We start from the raw sequence: 19,490 nt of genomic DNA, 5'->3' as shown, positions 1-19,490 counted from the left end.
AATGCTTCTCTGTAATGCTTTTTGTGGGGAGCTGCGTGAAAGCCTTATGTTAGAAAACTGTTGCCTTCCAAGGAATGGCACTTGGCTGGTGTATTTCTGTGCTCTATAAACTAAACATTACGCAGCTTGCTCCAAACTGAATGATTTATCTCCTCTGACCTCTGCACCCAGCTGACAAGCTTTATCTTGCATGTAATTAGGTGCTATTCATTCTTTGTGACACCCCTCACACCTCTCCTCCCCCAGGCCAACTAATCCTAAATGAATTTCTCAGTATAGACTTATCCATGTGGCATAATGGTTTTAATAACTGATCCATTTCTTGGATACTTTAGGCCATACAGGGGTGTTTTGACCATCACTGTTGCCCATTGGAAAAAGACGTGCCTATCCCACTTACTGCTGCGCATGCCCCACAAGTCGATTTACAGGGAGAAACAAGAGCCTCACTGGGGACAGTAGATTTGAAAGCTGGTGCAGTCCCCAGTGCAGCTCCCTATTAATGCAGCAAGCTGGCTTCATATCACCCCTAAAACTTTGATGCCCTAGGCCTGGGCTTTTGTGGCCTTCCCACAAATCTGTTCCTGCCCACTGTTTTCCACAGATGAATAAATGTCCCTCGGCACGTAGAGTTATTAGCAACAATTTGATTTAGATATCAGGTCCTGTGCAACTAAGGTAAAACATGGTACACGAGATGGGTGTCTTCCAGCTTCTGGGCAAGCGGGACACCGGCAAAAAACCTGGTCGGTGCCGGCCCAAGCCCTTTCCCCTAATCTAACAAGCCCTAAGAAAAATGTTTGCGTCATGCTACGCACCGGCGTTCCCGCTGGTGATTGCGTATGAGTGATGGCATTTGCGCATGTGCAGTGAACTGTCATATTATCAGAAGGTTTACGCCAAGATTAATGGGGTTGTCCACCTTCCAACACTTTTCCAGTTCAGTTGGTTTTAGAAATTTCACCAGAAATATAGACTTTTTTTCAGTGGTTTTGTTTGTTTGTTTTTTTAATATTGAAGTTTAAAGTTTAATCTTTTTCCTTATGTCTTTCTAAAGCAGCTGGGGGTCGCAGACTCTGTAACTGAACAGCGTTTAGTTGCTTAGTTGATACATTTGTTATATTTGTCCCTGCTGAGCAAAATCCTTGAGTTTCATTAAAGGCAGCTGTTAGAATTGATACAGTAGTTGCTGATATTCCATAGATGCTGCTGAAATGTAGCAACTAAATGAAGCAAATTGTAACAGTTTAGAATGTTCCTGCGTCACTGAGCTGCCAGATTTAGACAGAATCAATTGAACAAAGTCTTTATTTTGGGAAAAAAATCTGAAAAATACTTAACTGAAAAAAAGAGTTTGGAAGGTGAAAACACCTTTAAAGGGATACTGTCATGGGAAAACATATTTTTTTTCAAAATGAATCAGTTAATAGTGCTACTTCAGCAGACTTCTGCACTGAAATCCGTTTCTCAAAAGAGCAAACAGATTTTTTTTATATTTAATTTTGAAATCTGATATGGGGCTAGACATATTATCAGTTTCCCAAGTGCCCACAGTCATGTGTCGTGTACTCTGATAAACTTCAGTCACTCTGTACTGCTGCACTGCAAGCTTGAGTGATTTTACCCCCTCCCCCCCCCCACCCCCATCAGCCCATCATCAGAACAATGGGAAGGTAACCAGATAACAGCTGCCTGGTAGATATAAGAACAACACTCAATAGTAAAAATCCAGGTCCCACTGCGACACATTGTTACATTGAGTAGGAAAAACAACAGCCTGCCAGAAAGCAGTTCCATCCTAAAGTGCTGGCTCTTTCTGAAAGCACATGACCAGGCAAAGTGACTTGAGATGCACCTACACACCAATATTACAACTAGAAAAATACACTTGTTGCGTTTGGAATGAATAGTAGATTGAAATATTAGCAGTGTAAACAGTGTAATTTAGAAATAAAAACTAAACCATAAAAATCATGACCGAATCCCTTTAGGACTAAGACCTGACCTAAAGGATGGATTCTGGGAATGCACTTTTTGGGGTTGCAAAGCTGATTGTAATGGAAACTGAAGTTACTCACCTCCAAGATGGCCACGGCGTCCAAGATGGCGGTGTCCAAGATGGTGACTCCTTGCTTCCCCATGTGGATCCGATCCGATTGGTCGCCGGCGACGGAATGGTCGCCGGCGTTGGAACGTGCGTCAGCGTCATGACGTCATTGCGCCCAAACTTTGGCGCCAATTCTGCCTATTTAAAACCCTTGGACATTACAGACCTTGCCCAAGTATAGGTTTATCTTCGTGAATTCCTGGGTGTGATATTATTGCCTGATTTCCTGTGTACCTACCTTGCCTGTTATTCGGATTGACCCTTTGCTGCCTGGACTGAACCTTTTGCCTGAACCACGACTATTCTCTTGCCTGATCCTTCTGTACTACGAACTCGGCGACTACCTGCCTCCTCCTTGGTCCGCACTACTACTGAGCCCTCGGGCCCTTACATTATACTTGGGCCATGGACCCATCTGAGGAGGCCTCGGCTCAACCAGATTTCAGAAGAGCTTTTCGTGGGATAGCCTCACGCATGGAGGCCTATGAGGCTAGGCAGACTCACTTTGGCCAAGCCCTTGAGGCCATTCTGGAAAAATTGTCTGCTCTCTCTCCTACTGTTCAGGTTCCTGCCACCGCTTCGGCCACTATTCCACTATTAGCACCGCATAATGTCTCTGAACCTCGCATTCCTGCACCTCCGCTCTTCAGTGGTGATTCTGAGGCTTGTAGAGGGTTCATCAATCAATGTGAGATCCAGTTCACTCTGCTACCCCATCAATATCTGTCTGAACGTGCCAAGGTGGGATACATCATTACCCGCTTGACTGGTAAAGCCTTGGAATGGGCATCCCCGCTGTGGGAGAAAGAGGATCCCCTGACTCCAAGGCCTTTATCCGTGATCTGCGCACCGTATTTGATGCTCCCGGCCGGGCAGCGTCAGCCTCCTCCTGCCTGTTCCAGATTCGTCAGGGAACACGTTCGGTGCCCGAATATGCTATTGAATTCCGCACACTGGTTGCTGAGACCAACTGGAACAACGACAGTTATCATGCTGCCTTCTACAATGGGTTGTCCATGCGCCTCAAAGACGATTTGGTCTCACGAGAATTACCTACACGCTGGGAGGACCTTGTGGCCTTGGCAGTCAAGGTAGATACCCGTCAAAGAGAACACCAGGTTGTTAAGGAACGAGTGAGAAAGTTTCAACCTCCTCTGGCTCCTCGCTTCCAGAGACCGGTTCTTCCCAGTACTGCTTCATCTTCCTCCTCGGCTCCGGTTCCTTCTCCCTCTATGATTGATGAGCCTATGCAGATTGGTCGTGCCCGTCTTTCCGAACAGGAAAAACTGCGGAGAAGGGCTGCTGGACTCTGCTTATATTGTGGGGGCAAATCCCACTTTGCCCATGAGTGTCCTGTGAAGTCGGGAAACGCCAATGCCTAGGTAAGTTTGGGGAAACTTACCTGGGCGGAATTGATCATCTTCCCCAATCCTCTGCTCATCGTTTTCTTCTTCCAGTACAGTTCCAGTTTGCTTCCAAGACCATTTCTACTCAAGCCTTCCTTGACTCCGGCGCAGCTGGAAACTTGTTGGACAAAGCCTTTGCAGAAAGCCATTCTATTCCTCTTCAAAGCCTGGCTGTACCACTCCGAGTCCTAGCCATTGATGACCGGCCCCTTTCTTCTGCCTTCATCTTCAAGTCTTCACTGGAGTTATCTTTCAAAGTGGGCACCTTGCATACTGAGAGACTTTCGTTTTTGCTTATTGATTGCCCATCGACTCCAGTAGTCCTAGGACTTCCTTGGTTGCGTATCCATAATCCTGTCATTGACTGGTCTGCAACTCAAATCTCTCACTGGAGCTTCTTCTGCCAACGGAATTGCCTTCCGGCTCAGCCCCTTGTCAAGGTATCTTCTGTTCTATCAAGATTTCTCTGATGTCTTCAACAAGAAGTCTGCTGAAACCCTACCTCCTCATCGGTCTTATGATTGCCCTATTGAGCTTCTCCCTGGTACTTTGCCTCCTCGTGGACGTACTTACCCGCTCTCACCATCTGAAACTGCAGCGATGAAAGAGTACATCCAGGAAAATCTCCAGAGAGGCTTCATTCGTCCGTCTTCTTCTCCTGCTGGGGCTGGGTTCTTCTTCGTTGAAAAGAAAGATGGCAGCTTACGTCCATGCATTGATTATCGCGGATTGAACAAGATTACTGTAAAAAAAACGCTACCCGCTACCCCTCATCTCCGAATTGTTTGATCAGCTCAAAGGTGCCAGCATTTTTACCAAACTAGATCTTCGTGGGGCCTATAATCTCATCCGGATCAGAGAAGGAGATGAATGGAAAACCGTATTTAATACTCGGAATGGGCATTACGAGTATCTCGTGATGCCCTTTGGACTTTGTAACGCTCCTGCGGTTTTTCAAGAGCTTGTTAATGATGTATTTCGGGACTTACTAGGCCTGAGTGTGGTCGTGTACTTGGACGACATTCTTATTTTTTCTTCAAACCTCACCGAACATCGGATCCAGGTGCGGGAAGTCTTATCTCGTCTGAGGAAAAATAATCTTTTCGCCAAGCTGGAAAAGTGCTCCTTCGAAGTCCCCTCTATTCCCTTTCTGGGGTACATTATTTCCCAACAAGGCTTCAAGATGGATCCAGCTAAAGTTTCGGCGATCCAGGATTGGCCCCTCCCCACCAGCACTAAAGCTATTCAGAGGTTTATTGGTTTTGCCAATTACTACAGACAGTTCATCAAGGGTTTCTCGCCCAAGATTTCTCCTATCTTGTCCCTCATCCGGAAAGGTGGAAGGCCTCAATGTTGGACTCCTCAAGCTTTAGAAGCTTTCAAGATCCTCAAAGATTATTTTTCTTCGGCTCCAATCCTTAGACACCCTGATCCTCTTCTACCATTCTTCATTGAGGTGGATGCCTCTGATGTCGGGGCTGGACAGCTCCAGCTATTGTCCCAAAGATCTTCAAATGATGGGAAATTACATCCTTCTGCGTTCTTTTCTAAAAAGTTTTCTTCTCCTGAGCAGAACTATGACGTGGGAAATCGTGAGCTGTTGGCTGTCAAACTTGCGCTTGAAGAGTGGAGACATCTATTGGAAGGTTCTTCTGTGCCTGTGTCAATCTTTACTGATCACAAAAACCTTGAATACATCCAGTCTCTTAAACGTCTTAATCCCAGGCAAGCGAGATGGGCACTCTTCTTCTCTAAATTCAACTTCATTATCACGTTTCGTCCAGGGTCCAGAAACAAGAAAGCAGACGCTCTTTCTAGAAGCTTCATTCCCGAAGATACTAGTTCCGAAGACCCTGAACCCGTTGTGCCTCCTGTCAAAATTATTGCTGCCTTATTTCCCACCATGGCCTCCCAGTTGTTATCCGCACAGTCTTCTGCTCCTGCTGATACTCCTTTGGGAGTCGCATTTGTCCCTCCAGACCTTCGTCACTCCATCCTTGCTCAGTCCCATAATTCCAGGCAGGCCGGCCATCCTGGAATTAAGAAGACTACAGAACTTCTATCTCGCCTGGTGTGGTGGCCTTCTCTTCTGAAGGACGTCAAAGACTTTGTTTCTTCTTGTTCCATTTGTGCTGCTTCCAAGTCTGGGCACTCTCCTCCTAAGGGTTCGCTTCTGCCTTTACCCATTCCCTCCCGTCCATGGACTCATTTGGCGATGGATTTCATTGTGGATTTACCTGTCTCCCTCGGTCATACGGTCATCTGGGTCGTGATTGATAGATTCAGCAAGATGGCTCATTTCATTCCTCTGCGCAAGCTGTCTTCTGCTCAAGAACTTTCGAAATTATTTATTCAGCATATCTTTCGCCTCCATGGATTCCTGGCTGAAGTGGTGTCCGACAGAGGTTCTCAATTCGTTTCCAAATTTTGGAGATCCTTATGTAAAGCACTTCACATCTCTCTCCAGTTTTCCTCTGCCTACCACCCTCAATCCAATGGAGCGGCAGAGAGAGTCAACCAGGCGTTAGAACAATTTCTTCGTTGCCATGTGTCTTTGTGTCAGGACGACTGGGCAGATCTTCTCCCTTGGGCAGAATTTGCTCACAACAATGCTATGCACGCCTCTTCAGAGAAATCTCCATTCTTTTGTGTCTATGGGCTGAATCCTCTAGCATTTCCTCAAGATCTTCTTCTTACTGACGTTCCTGCTGCCAATGATCAAGCCGCTCACATGCTCGCTATCTGGGTCGCCACCAAGGCTAATTTGGAAAAGAGTTCTCTTTCTCAGAAGAAATTCGCTGACAGGAAAAGAATTTCGTCTCCTCAATATAATCTCGGTGACAGAGTCTGGCTTTCTACTCGAAACATCCGTCTCAGAGTTCCTACTCCCAAGCTCGGCCCCAAATTCATCGGTCCTTTTCCTATTATTGAGATTGTTAATCCTGTGGCAGTTCGTCTTCAACTTCCTCCTGAGATGCGGGTTCCTAATGTCTTCCATGTGTCTCTCCTCAAGCCTGCAACAAATTCTTCTTCTTCTTCCTCTCCTACTTCTGTTCTTGTTGATGGGCACCAGGAGTTTGAAGTCAAGAGAATTCTGGACTCACGGATTTCTAGGGGCGTGTTACAATATTTAATTGAGTGGAAGGGGTTTGGTCCTGAGGAGTGCTCCTGGGTGAAAAATTCGGACGTCCATGCTCCTCTTCTTATCCGAAGATTCCGCAAACAATTTCCTTCCAGTCCCAGTCTTGGTGGTCCTGAGGCCCCCCCTAAGGAACGGGGTAATGTAATGGAAACTGAAGTTACTCACCTCCAAGATGGCCACGGCATCCAAGATGGCGGCGTCCAAGATGGCGACTCCTTGCTTCCCCATGTGGATCCTGCCGGTCGCAGCATGTTGACGTCAGCTTCTCCTTGCCCGCCGATTGGTCGCCGGCGACGGAATGGTCGCCGGCGTCGGAACGTGCGTCAGCATCCTGACGCCAGCGTCTTGACGCCGGCGTCAGTGTCATGACGTCATTGCGCCCAAACTTTGGCGCCAATTCTGCCTAATTAAACCCCTTGGACATTACAGACCTTGCCCAAGTATAGGTTTATCTTCGTGAATTCCTGGGTGTGATATTATTGCCTGATTTCCTGTGTACCTACCTTGCCTGTTATTCGGATTGACCCTTTGCTGCCTGGACTGAACCTTTTGCCTGAACCACGACTATTCTCTTGCCTGATCCTTCTGTACTACGAACTCGGCGACTACCTGCCTCCTCCTTGGTCCGCACTACTACTGAGCCCTCGGGCCCTTACACTGATTGATTGGCTTAATTTGGGTTCACTGAAAAAAGTATAAACTCCTCTTCTAGCATATGCCAGGCTGACGGGCAAAGTCGAGGGGGTGAATTAATGTGACATCAGGACAGTTGCGCATCCCCTGCCTTATAGAAACATGTACATATATGTTATATACAAATCTGCATTCATCCATCACCCTTAGCAACACAGTGGTCCCTTCCTCCTATCATTATCTTGGCTAATCATTGCACTAAGTGTTGATTTGCTTGTGTGAGTGGCTATTTTCATTGTGAGCATGGTGCAAGCTGTGGGTGGGGGTGGTGGGGCTAAACAGGTAAACATAGGAGGGAGAGTAGAGCAGCAGGGTGCAGCTGTGCATAGACTGCAGTGTGATCTGCACCATGTGCAGAATAGATGTCTACACAACCGTTATTGGGGGGGGGGGGAGTTGATATAAACTATGTGGATTTGGGGAGGAGGAGATATTCAGTGTATAGTGTGGGAGGGTAAAGTGTACATTATGGAGGGGTGACATTTTTTGTACAGTCAGAGAAGGGGTAATATACACTATATAGATATAGGAGGAGAGGCATCCCATGTACATAAGGAGGGAGAATTAAAAAGCTGTCCATATATCGGTCAATGTAAGCTGCCAGCTTTGCCCCTCCAGATGTGGCAGCTTATTGGACAGGCCAGCTCCCTGCCAGGAACTATGGGTGCTCATCCAGGGGTGCTCCACCAATGAGAGCGAGTTGAGCTACTTGCCTCAGGCGGCAAAAATGCCGCTCCTGGTAACTAAGAGCAGAATTTCCACTTTTCAACCTGGAAATTTGTCTCTTCTAGTGCAGAGAGCGCAATTGCGCTCTCTGCACTAAGTGACATGGACTGGCGCTCTAAAGGTGAGTGCTGTGGGGAGGGGTGGGGGTGGCAAAAGAAGGCAACCTCAGGCGGCATAATGGCTAGAATCGCCCCTGTGCTCACCCCTATCCCTCATTGTGACATACTGGGGGGGGGGCAATCAAAATGTAGTAAGAGATCATCCTGTAGTAAAAAAAATCTTTATTAGGCCATGCGTAAGCCTGATGCATTTCCTGCCTGAGGTGGGCACTTACTCATAGGCTATGCCACCTCAGGCATGAAACGCGTCAGGCTTACACGTGGCCTAATAAAGATTTTTTTCACTTTTATAAAAAAAAACATTTTTGCCATTTACATTTGAATGCTCTGCAGTGTCCCTATTCTCCAGCTGCCACTACTCTACTGCCATGTGTCTGTGTCTGACCATCCTTTATAAACGTGCCCTTTAGAATAGTCACTGCCCTGAGGGAAGTCTCCTTGGTGACTGTGACATGGGGCTCAGCTACAAGAACATCATCCTTATAGGTTCCAACTGGGGATATATATATATATATACACACACACACACACACACACACACTCACACACACAACCCACATGCCCCTTTCTGTACAAAGTTCATGCCCCGACTCCTCTTGGCGGCAGTGTCGCATGTATGAAATGGACTCAGGCTCTCCTCCTGCTCTGTGTGACTATTGTGCCGCCGGCTGCTGCAGCTCTGCTTTACTCTCTAGCTACTCCCTCCCTCTCAGCTCTGGCTGCTCTCCCTGTGTCTGTCAGTGAGCTCCGGATCCCTTTCTACTCCACTTCGCATTTTTGTGTTTGTCCCTCACTTCCCTTTTGTTTGCTCCACATCTGTGCGGCGTGCGCTCCCCTCCCTTCTCTCCCCAGTGCCCAGAGCTCACAGAGGCGCCGCACACAAGGTGAGTGAGGGCTCCCGGCTCTCCTGTCTCTTCCTCTCACTTTGGCCTCAGCACACGTGGGTGTATTTTGCATGTGATACTGTACATGCCCCTCTCTCTCTGTCTCTGTCTCTGTCTGTCACGCACTAGAACCGCATCTGCTTACTGGGGATCCCTCCTTGGTCCGTGCGTTTTGTGGCTGATTTTGTGGAAGAGAAATGTAAAGTACAAAACATTGTATGCATGAAGAGCCTTGAGCTGGACAGAAGGGTATTCTGTGAAGACTGAAATAATAGTGAGTATGGGACAGAATTGATTTTGTGGAGGGAGTGATTAGTAGAGTGTGTGTTTTTTGTGTGAATGCAGAATGCCTGCTGGACAGAAGGGAATTTTTGTGAATGCTACAGGAATAATAAGTACAGGACTTATGCAAATTTAGAGGGGTTGTGTGTTGCTCATAATTGATTTTGTGGATGGAACAGTTGCTACAGACAGTACATATGTATTTTGTGACTGCAGGACTCACAAAAGGGAACAGTGTAGATAACAAATGGTCAGTGTGTGTGTGGTTGCACTGGATCAGTTGTGTGCCAGGGCAGGATGGAGATAGTTTGAGGGTTCTGCCTGCCCTGAGCAAGGTTAGTATAGTGTATGTGTGTGCAGGGCAGTCACTTAGCACTTGTGTAGTTTTGTGTGTGCACAAGACAGGAAGAGCAAATGGCTGTCCTTCTGTGCTTGGGCAATAATTCCCAGGCTCCACATGTTGCTGTAACTAGTTGTGCCAGAAGGCTAGCAGTTCACTCTTTGGGCTCATGTAAAAGCGTGCGTTGCTGGCGAGTGTGCACCAGCCTTCATGCTCCATGGACAATATTACAAGTGGAGGTTTGAACCCTGGCTGCCACACTGTGTATATGGGTGATTATGGTGCAGAGATGGGAGGGATGGCCTTTCTTACTCTCAGGGGGGTGAGTCTCTTTGTTGGGGGGGAGGGAAGCCAAATCTCTGGGCTGTGAACAAAGAAGCAAGGGGGAGGTCTGGGCTGTCACTGATAATGAGCCATTAGCACCCACTGTGTGTCCCTGTGCAGGGCCTTTCTGCTGGTGTGTATTCCATGAGTATTGTGTATGGCCTTGTGTTTGTGCTAAGATCTGATCTATGTCTGTGTGTGTGTGTGTACAGTTACCCACTGCCTGTGCAGGGAAGTGTTATTAGCTCCCTATAAACAGTATGTAAATGTGCAGTAATTGTCTAGTGATGTATGTACATGTCTGTATGAATTGTGTGGCTTTGTGCTTTAATTGTGCATTGCACTGACTGTGTATAAAAATGTATAGTCCAATGCCGGTGAAGTTGTAGACAATGTTAAACTACAACTCTTTGAACCCTTTGACTCCCCCCCCACATCCCTCTGCTGCCAGGAGTTTCACTGCATCTGAAGGGTCATACATTTCTAAGACATCAAGGGTCTAGTGTTAATATGGGGTGAATGTATTCTAGCTGCCCTACATAATATATGTTCATGCATATTTGTCACTGACAACTGAGCCAGGGGTACACGTGCCAAATAGTGTGCGTCACATGTTACGTGCAAGTGCTTTATTTACAAGCGGCGTGTGAGCTACTCTTTTTAACTTATCCTTTAAAATAGTCGTACAGCAGCAGTAGTGTTGTTTGACTGTGCATAGTCTCTAGGTAATATAGCAACAGAGTCAGCAACCTGTTCCAGTAGCCCATTGCGATCCAGTTCTTAAGAATTGATGAACCCATCTATAAACCTTATGTATCAGTCGCCATAGAAGAACGATCATAGCAATGTTTTGCCGAGTCTGCAGAATAACCCCATTCCTCTTACCACGGCTAATTTCAGGGGCTTGTGAGTGATGCGTCCCACTCTCTTTTCTAGGAAGCCATACAGGAAAGCCAAGTTTATAACCTTTTATGCATCACCGGGAGAAAAGTTCTCCGCTACCGGCATCAAGATGAACTGTCAGTGGAGGATACGGAATCTCCACCAGATACAATTAAGTTTGATTTCTGCCCGTTGCCTGTCCTGGGAGAAGAGGAACATGGAGCGCTAGAAGGAGCTTCTGTAGAAAGGTGCAACCAACTGAAGGGTTTGCATCCAAATGAAGGGACGGAAGCTGAGTTTCAGTTTTAATTGCTGGTTACCATTGATTTATAGGACCAGATAACATTTACCCAGACCCCCCCACCCAGGATAACCTCATGCTCCCTTAGCAAGGCTGGTATCGTAAATTTTGTCTGTACTGGGGATCTCCTCTACATTGGCTGTACTATGATGGAGACTCAGCCCACATCACTTCCACATGTGCTGCCCCAAGATGTATATGAATTCTGTGATGACCGAAAGTCCTTGGGGAGATTAAGAGTCTCTGAGATGCCAGCAGAGTCGAATGGTGATGGTGGTGGCAGCAAAGGTGACGGCGCAGCTGTCGTTGCCAAAGAAGTTCCAGAGCAATCCAATAAAAAAAGGAAGCGTTGTGGGGTCTGTGTGCCATGCCTGAGAAAGGAACCATGTGGAGCCTGTTACAACTGTGTGAACCGGAGTACCAGCCACCAGATATGTAAGATGCGGAAATGCGAGCAGCTCAAAAAGAAAAGAGTGGTCCCCCTGAAAGGAGTGGAGGTGAGATGGTTTTTGTGTTTGTTGTATTTCCTCTGTCCTTGCTAGATCCTGAGCCCTGATTTGCCGTACGTTTTCCAAATGTGTCCAATTTGCCCATAAAGTATCAGGTCCGTTGTAGTCCTTAGGACAGCACCAGTGTAGAACTGTAATGCAAGCTGCGGGTTGTGAAGCTTCTATTTTAAATTACAAAACCAAACAACAAAAAAGTAGCCTTTCATCGTCTTTGTCCAGTCAATGGTTTCAAAAAGCCCAGCTGTGAGGGCGGAAAAATAGTTGCTTCCCATACCGGGAGTCGAACCCGGGCCGCCTGGGTGAAAACCAGGAATCCTAACCGCTAGACCATATGGGAACCTGTATTGTGTGCTAAGGTTATACCAGGGAAACTTAGATTTCATAACCATATAGAAAGTGCCAGCTGAAACACAGTGTGTCTCTTCTTTGGCAACACTGCAGATAGTCTGACGTAGTCGCTACTGATGTATGGCTTTGTGAGTGAGTGCTAGCCTTTTGTGACACCGGCATATTTGGTGTAGGAGGGGTTTCTAAGTCACTGATAGGCGTGTTTGTGTGCAGAGGGGAATCACTGCGAATCCGACATGTTTTTGTTTCTCAGTTGTGCCGTGAGAGCCCCGAAATGCCTTTCATTGCCTTACAGATAAACCTATATCAACGTTTTGCATTGGAATGCCATATTCTCATATTTTCTGCTGGTGTATAAGTTAATGTTAAAGAGATTATCATTTAGTAGGAGTCATTTTTGTGTGCGGGGGGGAGGGGGTGTATCATTACTCAGCTGTTTATTGACTGGCGGTCATAGACGTCAAACGCTACCTCCAGGTTTCTTAGAAAATGGCTGTGGTTATTGTAGTGCGGCAGCAGCCGGCTCTTTTGTCATTAATAAAGGGAGAGGGGGCCAAGCAGACTTTTCGCCTCCGAAGTTTACCGTTGCTCGATTGTTTTACTGGTACGGGGACTGATGATGAATGATGTATAATGAGCTCTAGAGCTCCGGTGTTCCCCCTCCGGTGCAGTTTGATTGACTGGAGTTAACTTTGTGCAGCCCCCCTTGTCTCGCTTTATGATCCTTTGGATCGCCCCGTTTGTTTTTGTTGCAAAATGAAATCCAGAGCAATGGAAATACGTGAGGCACCGATAACCCTCGTTAAACATGCTTAGACTGGGATTACTGGTCAGGCCTCTCTCTTTTGTGTTGCCTGCAGTTGCCCTCCCCCGTTACTCCTCTCTGTCTTCCTCCCCCACCCCTCGCTGGAATGATTCTTGACGTGTGGTATAGACAAGCGTATCCTATGGCTGCCAGCTGGGTTTTAAATTCCCCACCCCCACTGCAAGCCACATACTGCTCCTATTGTGTGCGTCCTTCTCTGGGACTATTTTTTTCCCCTCTTTCTTTGCAGCATTGTGATCAGAATCTGGCCAGATCACTATGTACACTTAAAGCTATCCCAGCCTTGAGAGGCAAGCTGGAGAGCATTGGCGTGAGCTGCAACTGCTGACTCCCAGCTGCCTCCCCTATAAATAACAATACAAGGACTCTAGTGTGCAGTGGGATTTGGGAAAGGACTTAAAATGGGACTGGCAGGTGAGAAGAACAGGGCACAAAGCAGTTTATTTCTTTAAATTGCTCACATTTGGCTACGCAAGCATGTTAGCATGTAGCCTAAACACACATTGCTCCATGAGCAGACTTGTCGATGCAACTGTTTGCAAATTATGAAACGTTCCTGGGAAGCCTTGGTATGTCGCCACAGGGTACATGGAGAAGCGTAATGAAATATTCTATTTCTAGGACATGTAAACCAAATCTAAATATTGAAACTTTTGTCATTTAAAAAAAATCATGTGTAGCCGAATAGTGTGCGGTTTTCTAGGCCTATGCCTTTTACGTTTGTTCTTTCAAAGCTCTTTATAATAATTCTGAGCATTAGAAGTAATGCTTAAGGGAATGTACGAGCTGTAGTTCTGCAACATCCAATGGACTGTACACTCTCCGTTCCGGCGCTAGACCATATTTAAGTTTTCTGTACCCAGTACGGAAGCAATCGCTCTTTTTTCGAAGTGCTGATGCTTACAATAGCTTTGAATCTTGATCTTTTTGTTTAACTCTTAACATATCACATTTCTTTCGAGCTGGACAAGCCGTAGGATGTAAAAGAAGTTCCGTGCATTTTCAGATGCCCTGGTCTGGGCTGTAACGGGGTTATTTCCCAGGAAACCTCTGCCTTCTCAGATCTGGTAACCTGTTGATATCCGTCACGCTGCCTCCTTTTCAGGATCCTAGCTTCACTTTCACCGCTCGCTGACAATTCGGTTGAAAGTGCCCTACTTTTATCAGCCCTTTATTTATCTCTTCTCACATGCATGTCCTTCCTTCATCATGACGACACTGCTGCGTGTCTCTGGACCAATCACTGAAGTGCGTCAGAATAATGACTCATAGGCCTTTTAATGGCAATGTCCTTAAGTTACCTCGCAGGGCAGTTTTCCGTCTTGGTCCACTAGGTTACGCTGTAGAAAACATGCGGTGGCACAGCAAAGCAAAGCTGTGGATTCTTCTCCAAGTGTTTCCGATCTGCCTTACACTTTCTGTTTGACAAGTTCCTCTCTCTCGCGCTCTCTCTAGTAACCTGCATGGCATGCTTTGTGGTTCTGACAGGGACGATAATGAATTGTGAGGTGCTGTAGATAAAGGAGTCGTTATGTCCATGTTCTGCATTAACGATACCCCTGCTTGTAGATCAGCACCTGTTGCTGATCGTGAGGACAATAATTAGGCAGAACATTCATCTGTTTAATCATGCATTGCTGTGCATCCTACCTAACCTTAGTGATAAGTTCACTTAAGCTGGCCATACACTATAAGATCCGCTCATGCAGTGTCGGACTGGGCCGGCGGGACACCGGGAAAAAACCCGGTGGGCCCTGCCAGCCCAGATCCGCTACTTAGTTTGGCGGCGTGACCCCACTTTGTCGGGGGTTGCTGTCAAATAGAAGATCTGCGCATGCGCACAAAGGTATTGCTGCACACAAACGCGGCGCCGCGCGCATGCGCACAAGCCCAATGAAGCACACCGGAGTGGGGCCCTGGGGCAGTAGCCCCGGTGGGCCCGAAGCCCCCCAGTCCGACCCTGCACTCATGTGGTGACATCACCATATGAGCGGATCTTTCCCCGATGTGTCCGCCAATGCAGGGCTATATTCCGAACTATCGGATTACAACGAGGCGCAATGGGCTCCGATCGCCTGAAAAATTAAACCTTCCCGATCGATATCGTGGCCAGATATAGATCCGGAAGACACGTTGGAAGCCCCCATACACGGGCAGATAAGCTGCCCGTTGGTCTAAAGGGCCGATATCGGCAGCTTTAATCTGCCCATTTAAATTGGCCATATACGTGCAGATTTTACCCTTGTATCCAATGAACAATTGGACGTCCCAATCTTCCAAACTGCTACTAACTATTCAGATTAAATAAAGTAGTAAAAGAACAAATCACGGCAATCGTACAAAAGTTATGTCAGACAAATAGCAGTGACCGTCACCCACTGATATCAAATAGGCAATAGAGTTTCCTGATTGTTCCTTTTACTCCGAGCTTCTATGAAATATGTATATGCTGAATGATAGGTTAGTAACTAGTTGAGAATTATCTTTGTATAGATCAGGAAAAGTGATGCATATTCTCCAGCACCCTTCCTCTTGTTTTGGTGAAAAAATGCCTCTTATTATCCCATGTGACATTGCCAAAGAGAGTGATGCTTATGAAATGCACATTGTGCAGACCTGTCCAGAAATATTTTTCTAAACAGGTACAGTAAATTCTCACCAGGCCACTGCCATGCAGACATCCACATACATATAATGGTAGTAAATGGACCACACTCTGACCAATGTTATCTGACTGCGCAGGCCAACTATTTGAATTTTGTACCATTTGGCCAATTAGTGCCGCTAGTCCTGTTCGGCTGATTGGCCAGACAAGTGGATCTCAAGGGTGGTAAATTGAATCTGACATTGAAGGGGATGGATTATGTCTGGATCAAACAGCTGCATTGCTGTGGGATCACTTGTGGTTCTGTTGAACTGGTAATCCCAAGGGTCCCCTACAAATAATGGTAATCATGCTATAAACAACCCAATGGTATTGCTGCAATTCATTGACTTCACCATTGGTGTGGATGCTTCACTGATACATGGCTTCACCCTTTAAATGAATATGTGGAGAGGCAGGAAAAAATCTGTTTGGGTGCAATAAGACACAACGAACTCATTTTAAAGATATCATATTCAGCTTTGATGTGCTTCTTTCTCCTTTCTGTGAATAGATAGCTAGCAAAGAATTTCCATTGCACCTTTCCTACACCCTGCAGACAAAAGCATTTTGGTACATGGCCTCTAAATTACTGCCTATAATCTGATCTGTTGTCATCAGAGGTGGCAAATTTCACAAATTCACTGGTTTCTCCTTGTCTGGGCTGCTGGGGGTCGCAAGCAGAATGCAAACACTCATTAGCGATAAGGAGATGCGTGAACATCTTGTCTTCCCAGCTTCCAGCCATTTACACCCTAATCATTGCTGTTCAGTAAGGTGATGCAGGCTCACATGCAGCTGATAGACATATATTGTATGCATCTATGCAACACCGATGACATAAGCAGCATTGTCTCTGCTAGCTACAGTAAAGCTGGCCATAGACGCAAAGATATAGTCGTGCAAATCAAGGTTTCGTGCATTTTTCGATTTGGTCATTTAGTCGATCAGACAGGTTAAAAGATATCTGTTGGCTAACGATAAGTTCTCTGCATGTATTGCCTGACGATATCAATGGGTGACCATCACTTCTATTTGTCGGACATAACTTTTGTACGATTGCTGTCATAGCCAGAACATTGTCTGATTTTGTTCTTTTACTACTTTATTTAATCTGAATGATTAGTAGCAGGTCAGTTGCGACGTCCAAGCTTTAATCGGATTCAAGGGTAAAATCTGCAGGTCTATGGCCAGCTTAAAACAGACCAGCCTCCCCTGGGGAGCTTTACCTGGGACCCAATCAAGTAGAGGTGGCCATACACGGAGAGATTCGCTCGTTTGGCGACATCGCCAAACGAGCGGATCTCTCCCGATATGCCCACCTTGAGGTGGGCAATATCTGGCTGATCCGATCGTGGGCCCTTGGGCCCAACGATCGGATCCTAACGGTGGCTTTACAGGCGGTCGGATTTTTAGTCCCATCCGATCGAGATCTGGCCGACTTTTTATGGGGGGCCCCATACACGGGCCAATAAGCTACTGACTCGGTCTGTCGGCAGCTTTTATTGGCCCGTGTATGGCCACCATAGGAGCTCTTTTTTCTCTTTAGATTCAAGCAGAAGAGTTCATGGTTAAGCTTGGTAGAAGGCACAATTACCAGAAATGGTGGTCTGGCAATCAATGAAGGGAGGATAAGATTATTAGGATGCTCATCCCCCAGTGTACAGCCTCTGCTTGGCGGTAATTTTGGTTGGCTTTTCTACACACACACACACACACACACACACACACTCTTGCCCAGTCCACGGACTGAGTAGTGTCACAGCAGATCTATTGTGGAATGTTTTCAGTTATCCAGGGGTACATCTACTCCAACTGGATCTCAGTCTACTGTTCATGTGCATCATGATCAGTAAAATTCACATCCATGATATTAAAGTTGGCCATAGACAAAAAGATCTGATCATACGAATCGAGGATTTGTGCGATTTTTGGACCGTGTGTGGAGAGTCCCGACATCCGGCGGAGATCGGTCGTTTGGTCGATCGGACAGGTTAAAAGATTTCTGATGGCTGCAGATAATATCTCTGCGTGTATTGCCGATCTTACGATTTTCAGAGGGAGACTGTCACTAGCTTTGTCGGACATAACTTTCGTACGATCGCTGTCAGGGGCAGAACATCGGCTGATCTGTTCTTTTCTACTTTATTTGATCGGAATGGTTAGTGGCAGGTCAGGAGATGGGAAAGTCCGATCGTACAATGATTCGTACGATCGGATCTTTGCATCTATGGCCAGTTTAAGAGTCCTATAAAAAGTATGCACCCAAATCTTTTGTTATTGAGTGCTTGACAGTTATTGTCCGCTCCCTACCTATAGAAACCATATAACAATGAGGATAATGTCCTGCTTCGGGAGAAGTGGTGGGCTTGCTGTGTGATGCACGTGGTGCTGATGAAGAAGAGTTGCTTCTGAATAAGAATGTCAGGATAATCTCACTCTTTTATTTGAGGTCTTCTATTGTCCATTTGCTCTTATGGTGGAACTAAATTGTCCCGGTAACACAAAGCTGTAAGCCATAGGATTTCTTCTGAATGCAAAAGTAAAAGGAAGCTTCAAAAATAGCCCAGCCAGGGCCTATGGTGTCCTAAAGGCATAATAATGGATCATTTCAGTAGATTTGTGGGAAACGATTGTAGAATTTCAGCAGCCCTATTAATGTGTAAACAGACAAGCTTTACTTTTGTCAGTGTTCTAAATCCAGTTTCCTGAACTGTACCTTGGCTAGAGAAACTTACTGGTAACTTACTACAGTCTTTGAAGATGTTTCATTTCATAATTCAGAATTGAGTAAGCCGGTCAGATAACTTGCAATTTTTTAACACTCCACGTTGAAGACAAAATAACTCACATATTTTCTCTTTTTATTTGTCTAATATTTAGAGAAGAATGCATAAACATATTCTTCTTGGAGGGTTTTTCCAGTTTAAACTGGTGTTCTGTCCAGTTTGACCACCCATGCACAAAAATCTGATTCAACTAGATCATACGTTGTGCCTACAAAAACCCTGTTGTAAGAGAGTCACTTCAATGTGATTATTTCCCTACAGGATTTTCAGACCTGCCCAATTGATATGTGGGTGTATATTGGTTAGCTAGGCCACCCTAAGGGCTTCACACATGGATCAATAAGCTTCCTACTTGGTCTCTAGGGACTCGGTTGCCAATTTTTAAAGGCGTGTATATTGTCACCTTAGCTCAACCAATTCCGGTAGCATGTTTATGGCAAACTTAGCTCAACCAATTCAGATATTTGATTTTACCATCTGAATTACAATCTGAATCTCATGTAGCCAGTGTTCTGAGAAGATCATTATGAAATTAGGAGGGGCAGTGCGGCTTGCTGTGTGATGCAGAAGAGCTGCTTCTGAATTAAGTACACAAGGATTATCTCACTTTTTTATTTAAAGCCTTCTATTGTCCATTTGCTCCTATCAATGAACTATCAATGAACTAAATTGCACTGGTATTGGGAAAACCAGATCTGAAACTTCTTGCCTAGGGTTCAGTGTATGTATCAGAGCAGTTTCACATGGAAAGCCTTTGATAATCACTTAAAAATATGCTATTATGGGTGTCTTATAAAAGTTTTTTTTAATTAAAGCAAATAAAGAGGGAGAACTTATATATAGTATGCAGTCTGGATCCATTAAAGGAGAACGAAAGGCTAAAATTAAGTAAGCTTTATCAGAAAGGTCTATATAAATACAGCAGTAAACCCTCAAAGTAATGCAGCTCTGAGTCCTCTGTCAAAAGAAACACAGCATTTCTTTCCTTCTATTGTGTACTCATGGGCTTCTGTATCAGACTTCCTGTTTTCATCTTAAACCTCCAGGGCTAGGGCTTGAGCATGCTCAGTTTGCCCCCTCTCCCCCTCCTTCCCTTCACTGCTGTAATCTGAGCCCAGAGCTATGTGTAAGCAGGGAGAGATTCAGGCAGGGAGAGATTCAGGCAGGA

The 19,490-nt window shown here is 45.8% G+C and overlaps 1 protein-coding gene and 1 non-coding gene across 4 annotated transcripts in view; one reads left to right on the top strand and one right to left on the bottom strand.

Moving 5' to 3' along the window:
• Window positions 1-8,844: 8,844 nt before the first annotated feature.
• tet3.S (tet methylcytosine dioxygenase 3 S homeolog) overlaps window positions 8,845-19,490 on the top strand; it is a 59,961-nt gene continuing 49,315 nt past the window's right edge. For 2 of the 3 annotated variants that reach the window (XM_018255199.2, XM_018255197.2), the window contains exons 1-2: window positions 9,084-9,351; window positions 10,960-11,703. In XM_018255199.2, coding sequence (XP_018110688.1) covers window positions 11,353-11,703 — 351 coding nt within the window. In that variant the 5' untranslated portion in view covers window positions 9,084-9,351; window positions 10,960-11,352. The other variant, XM_018255198.2, reaches the window with a different exon arrangement.
• trnae-uuc lies at window positions 11,981-12,052 on the bottom strand. Its single transcript has one exon. It is a non-coding gene; the product is annotated as a tRNA-Glu (tRNA).

This window comes from Xenopus laevis, chromosome 3S (genome assembly GCF_017654675.1).
Source record: "Xenopus laevis strain J_2021 chromosome 3S, Xenopus_laevis_v10.1, whole genome shotgun sequence".
Classification (NCBI taxonomy): domain Eukaryota; kingdom Metazoa; phylum Chordata; class Amphibia; order Anura; family Pipidae; genus Xenopus; species Xenopus laevis.
This window is presented reverse-complemented; position numbering and strand designations above follow the sequence as displayed.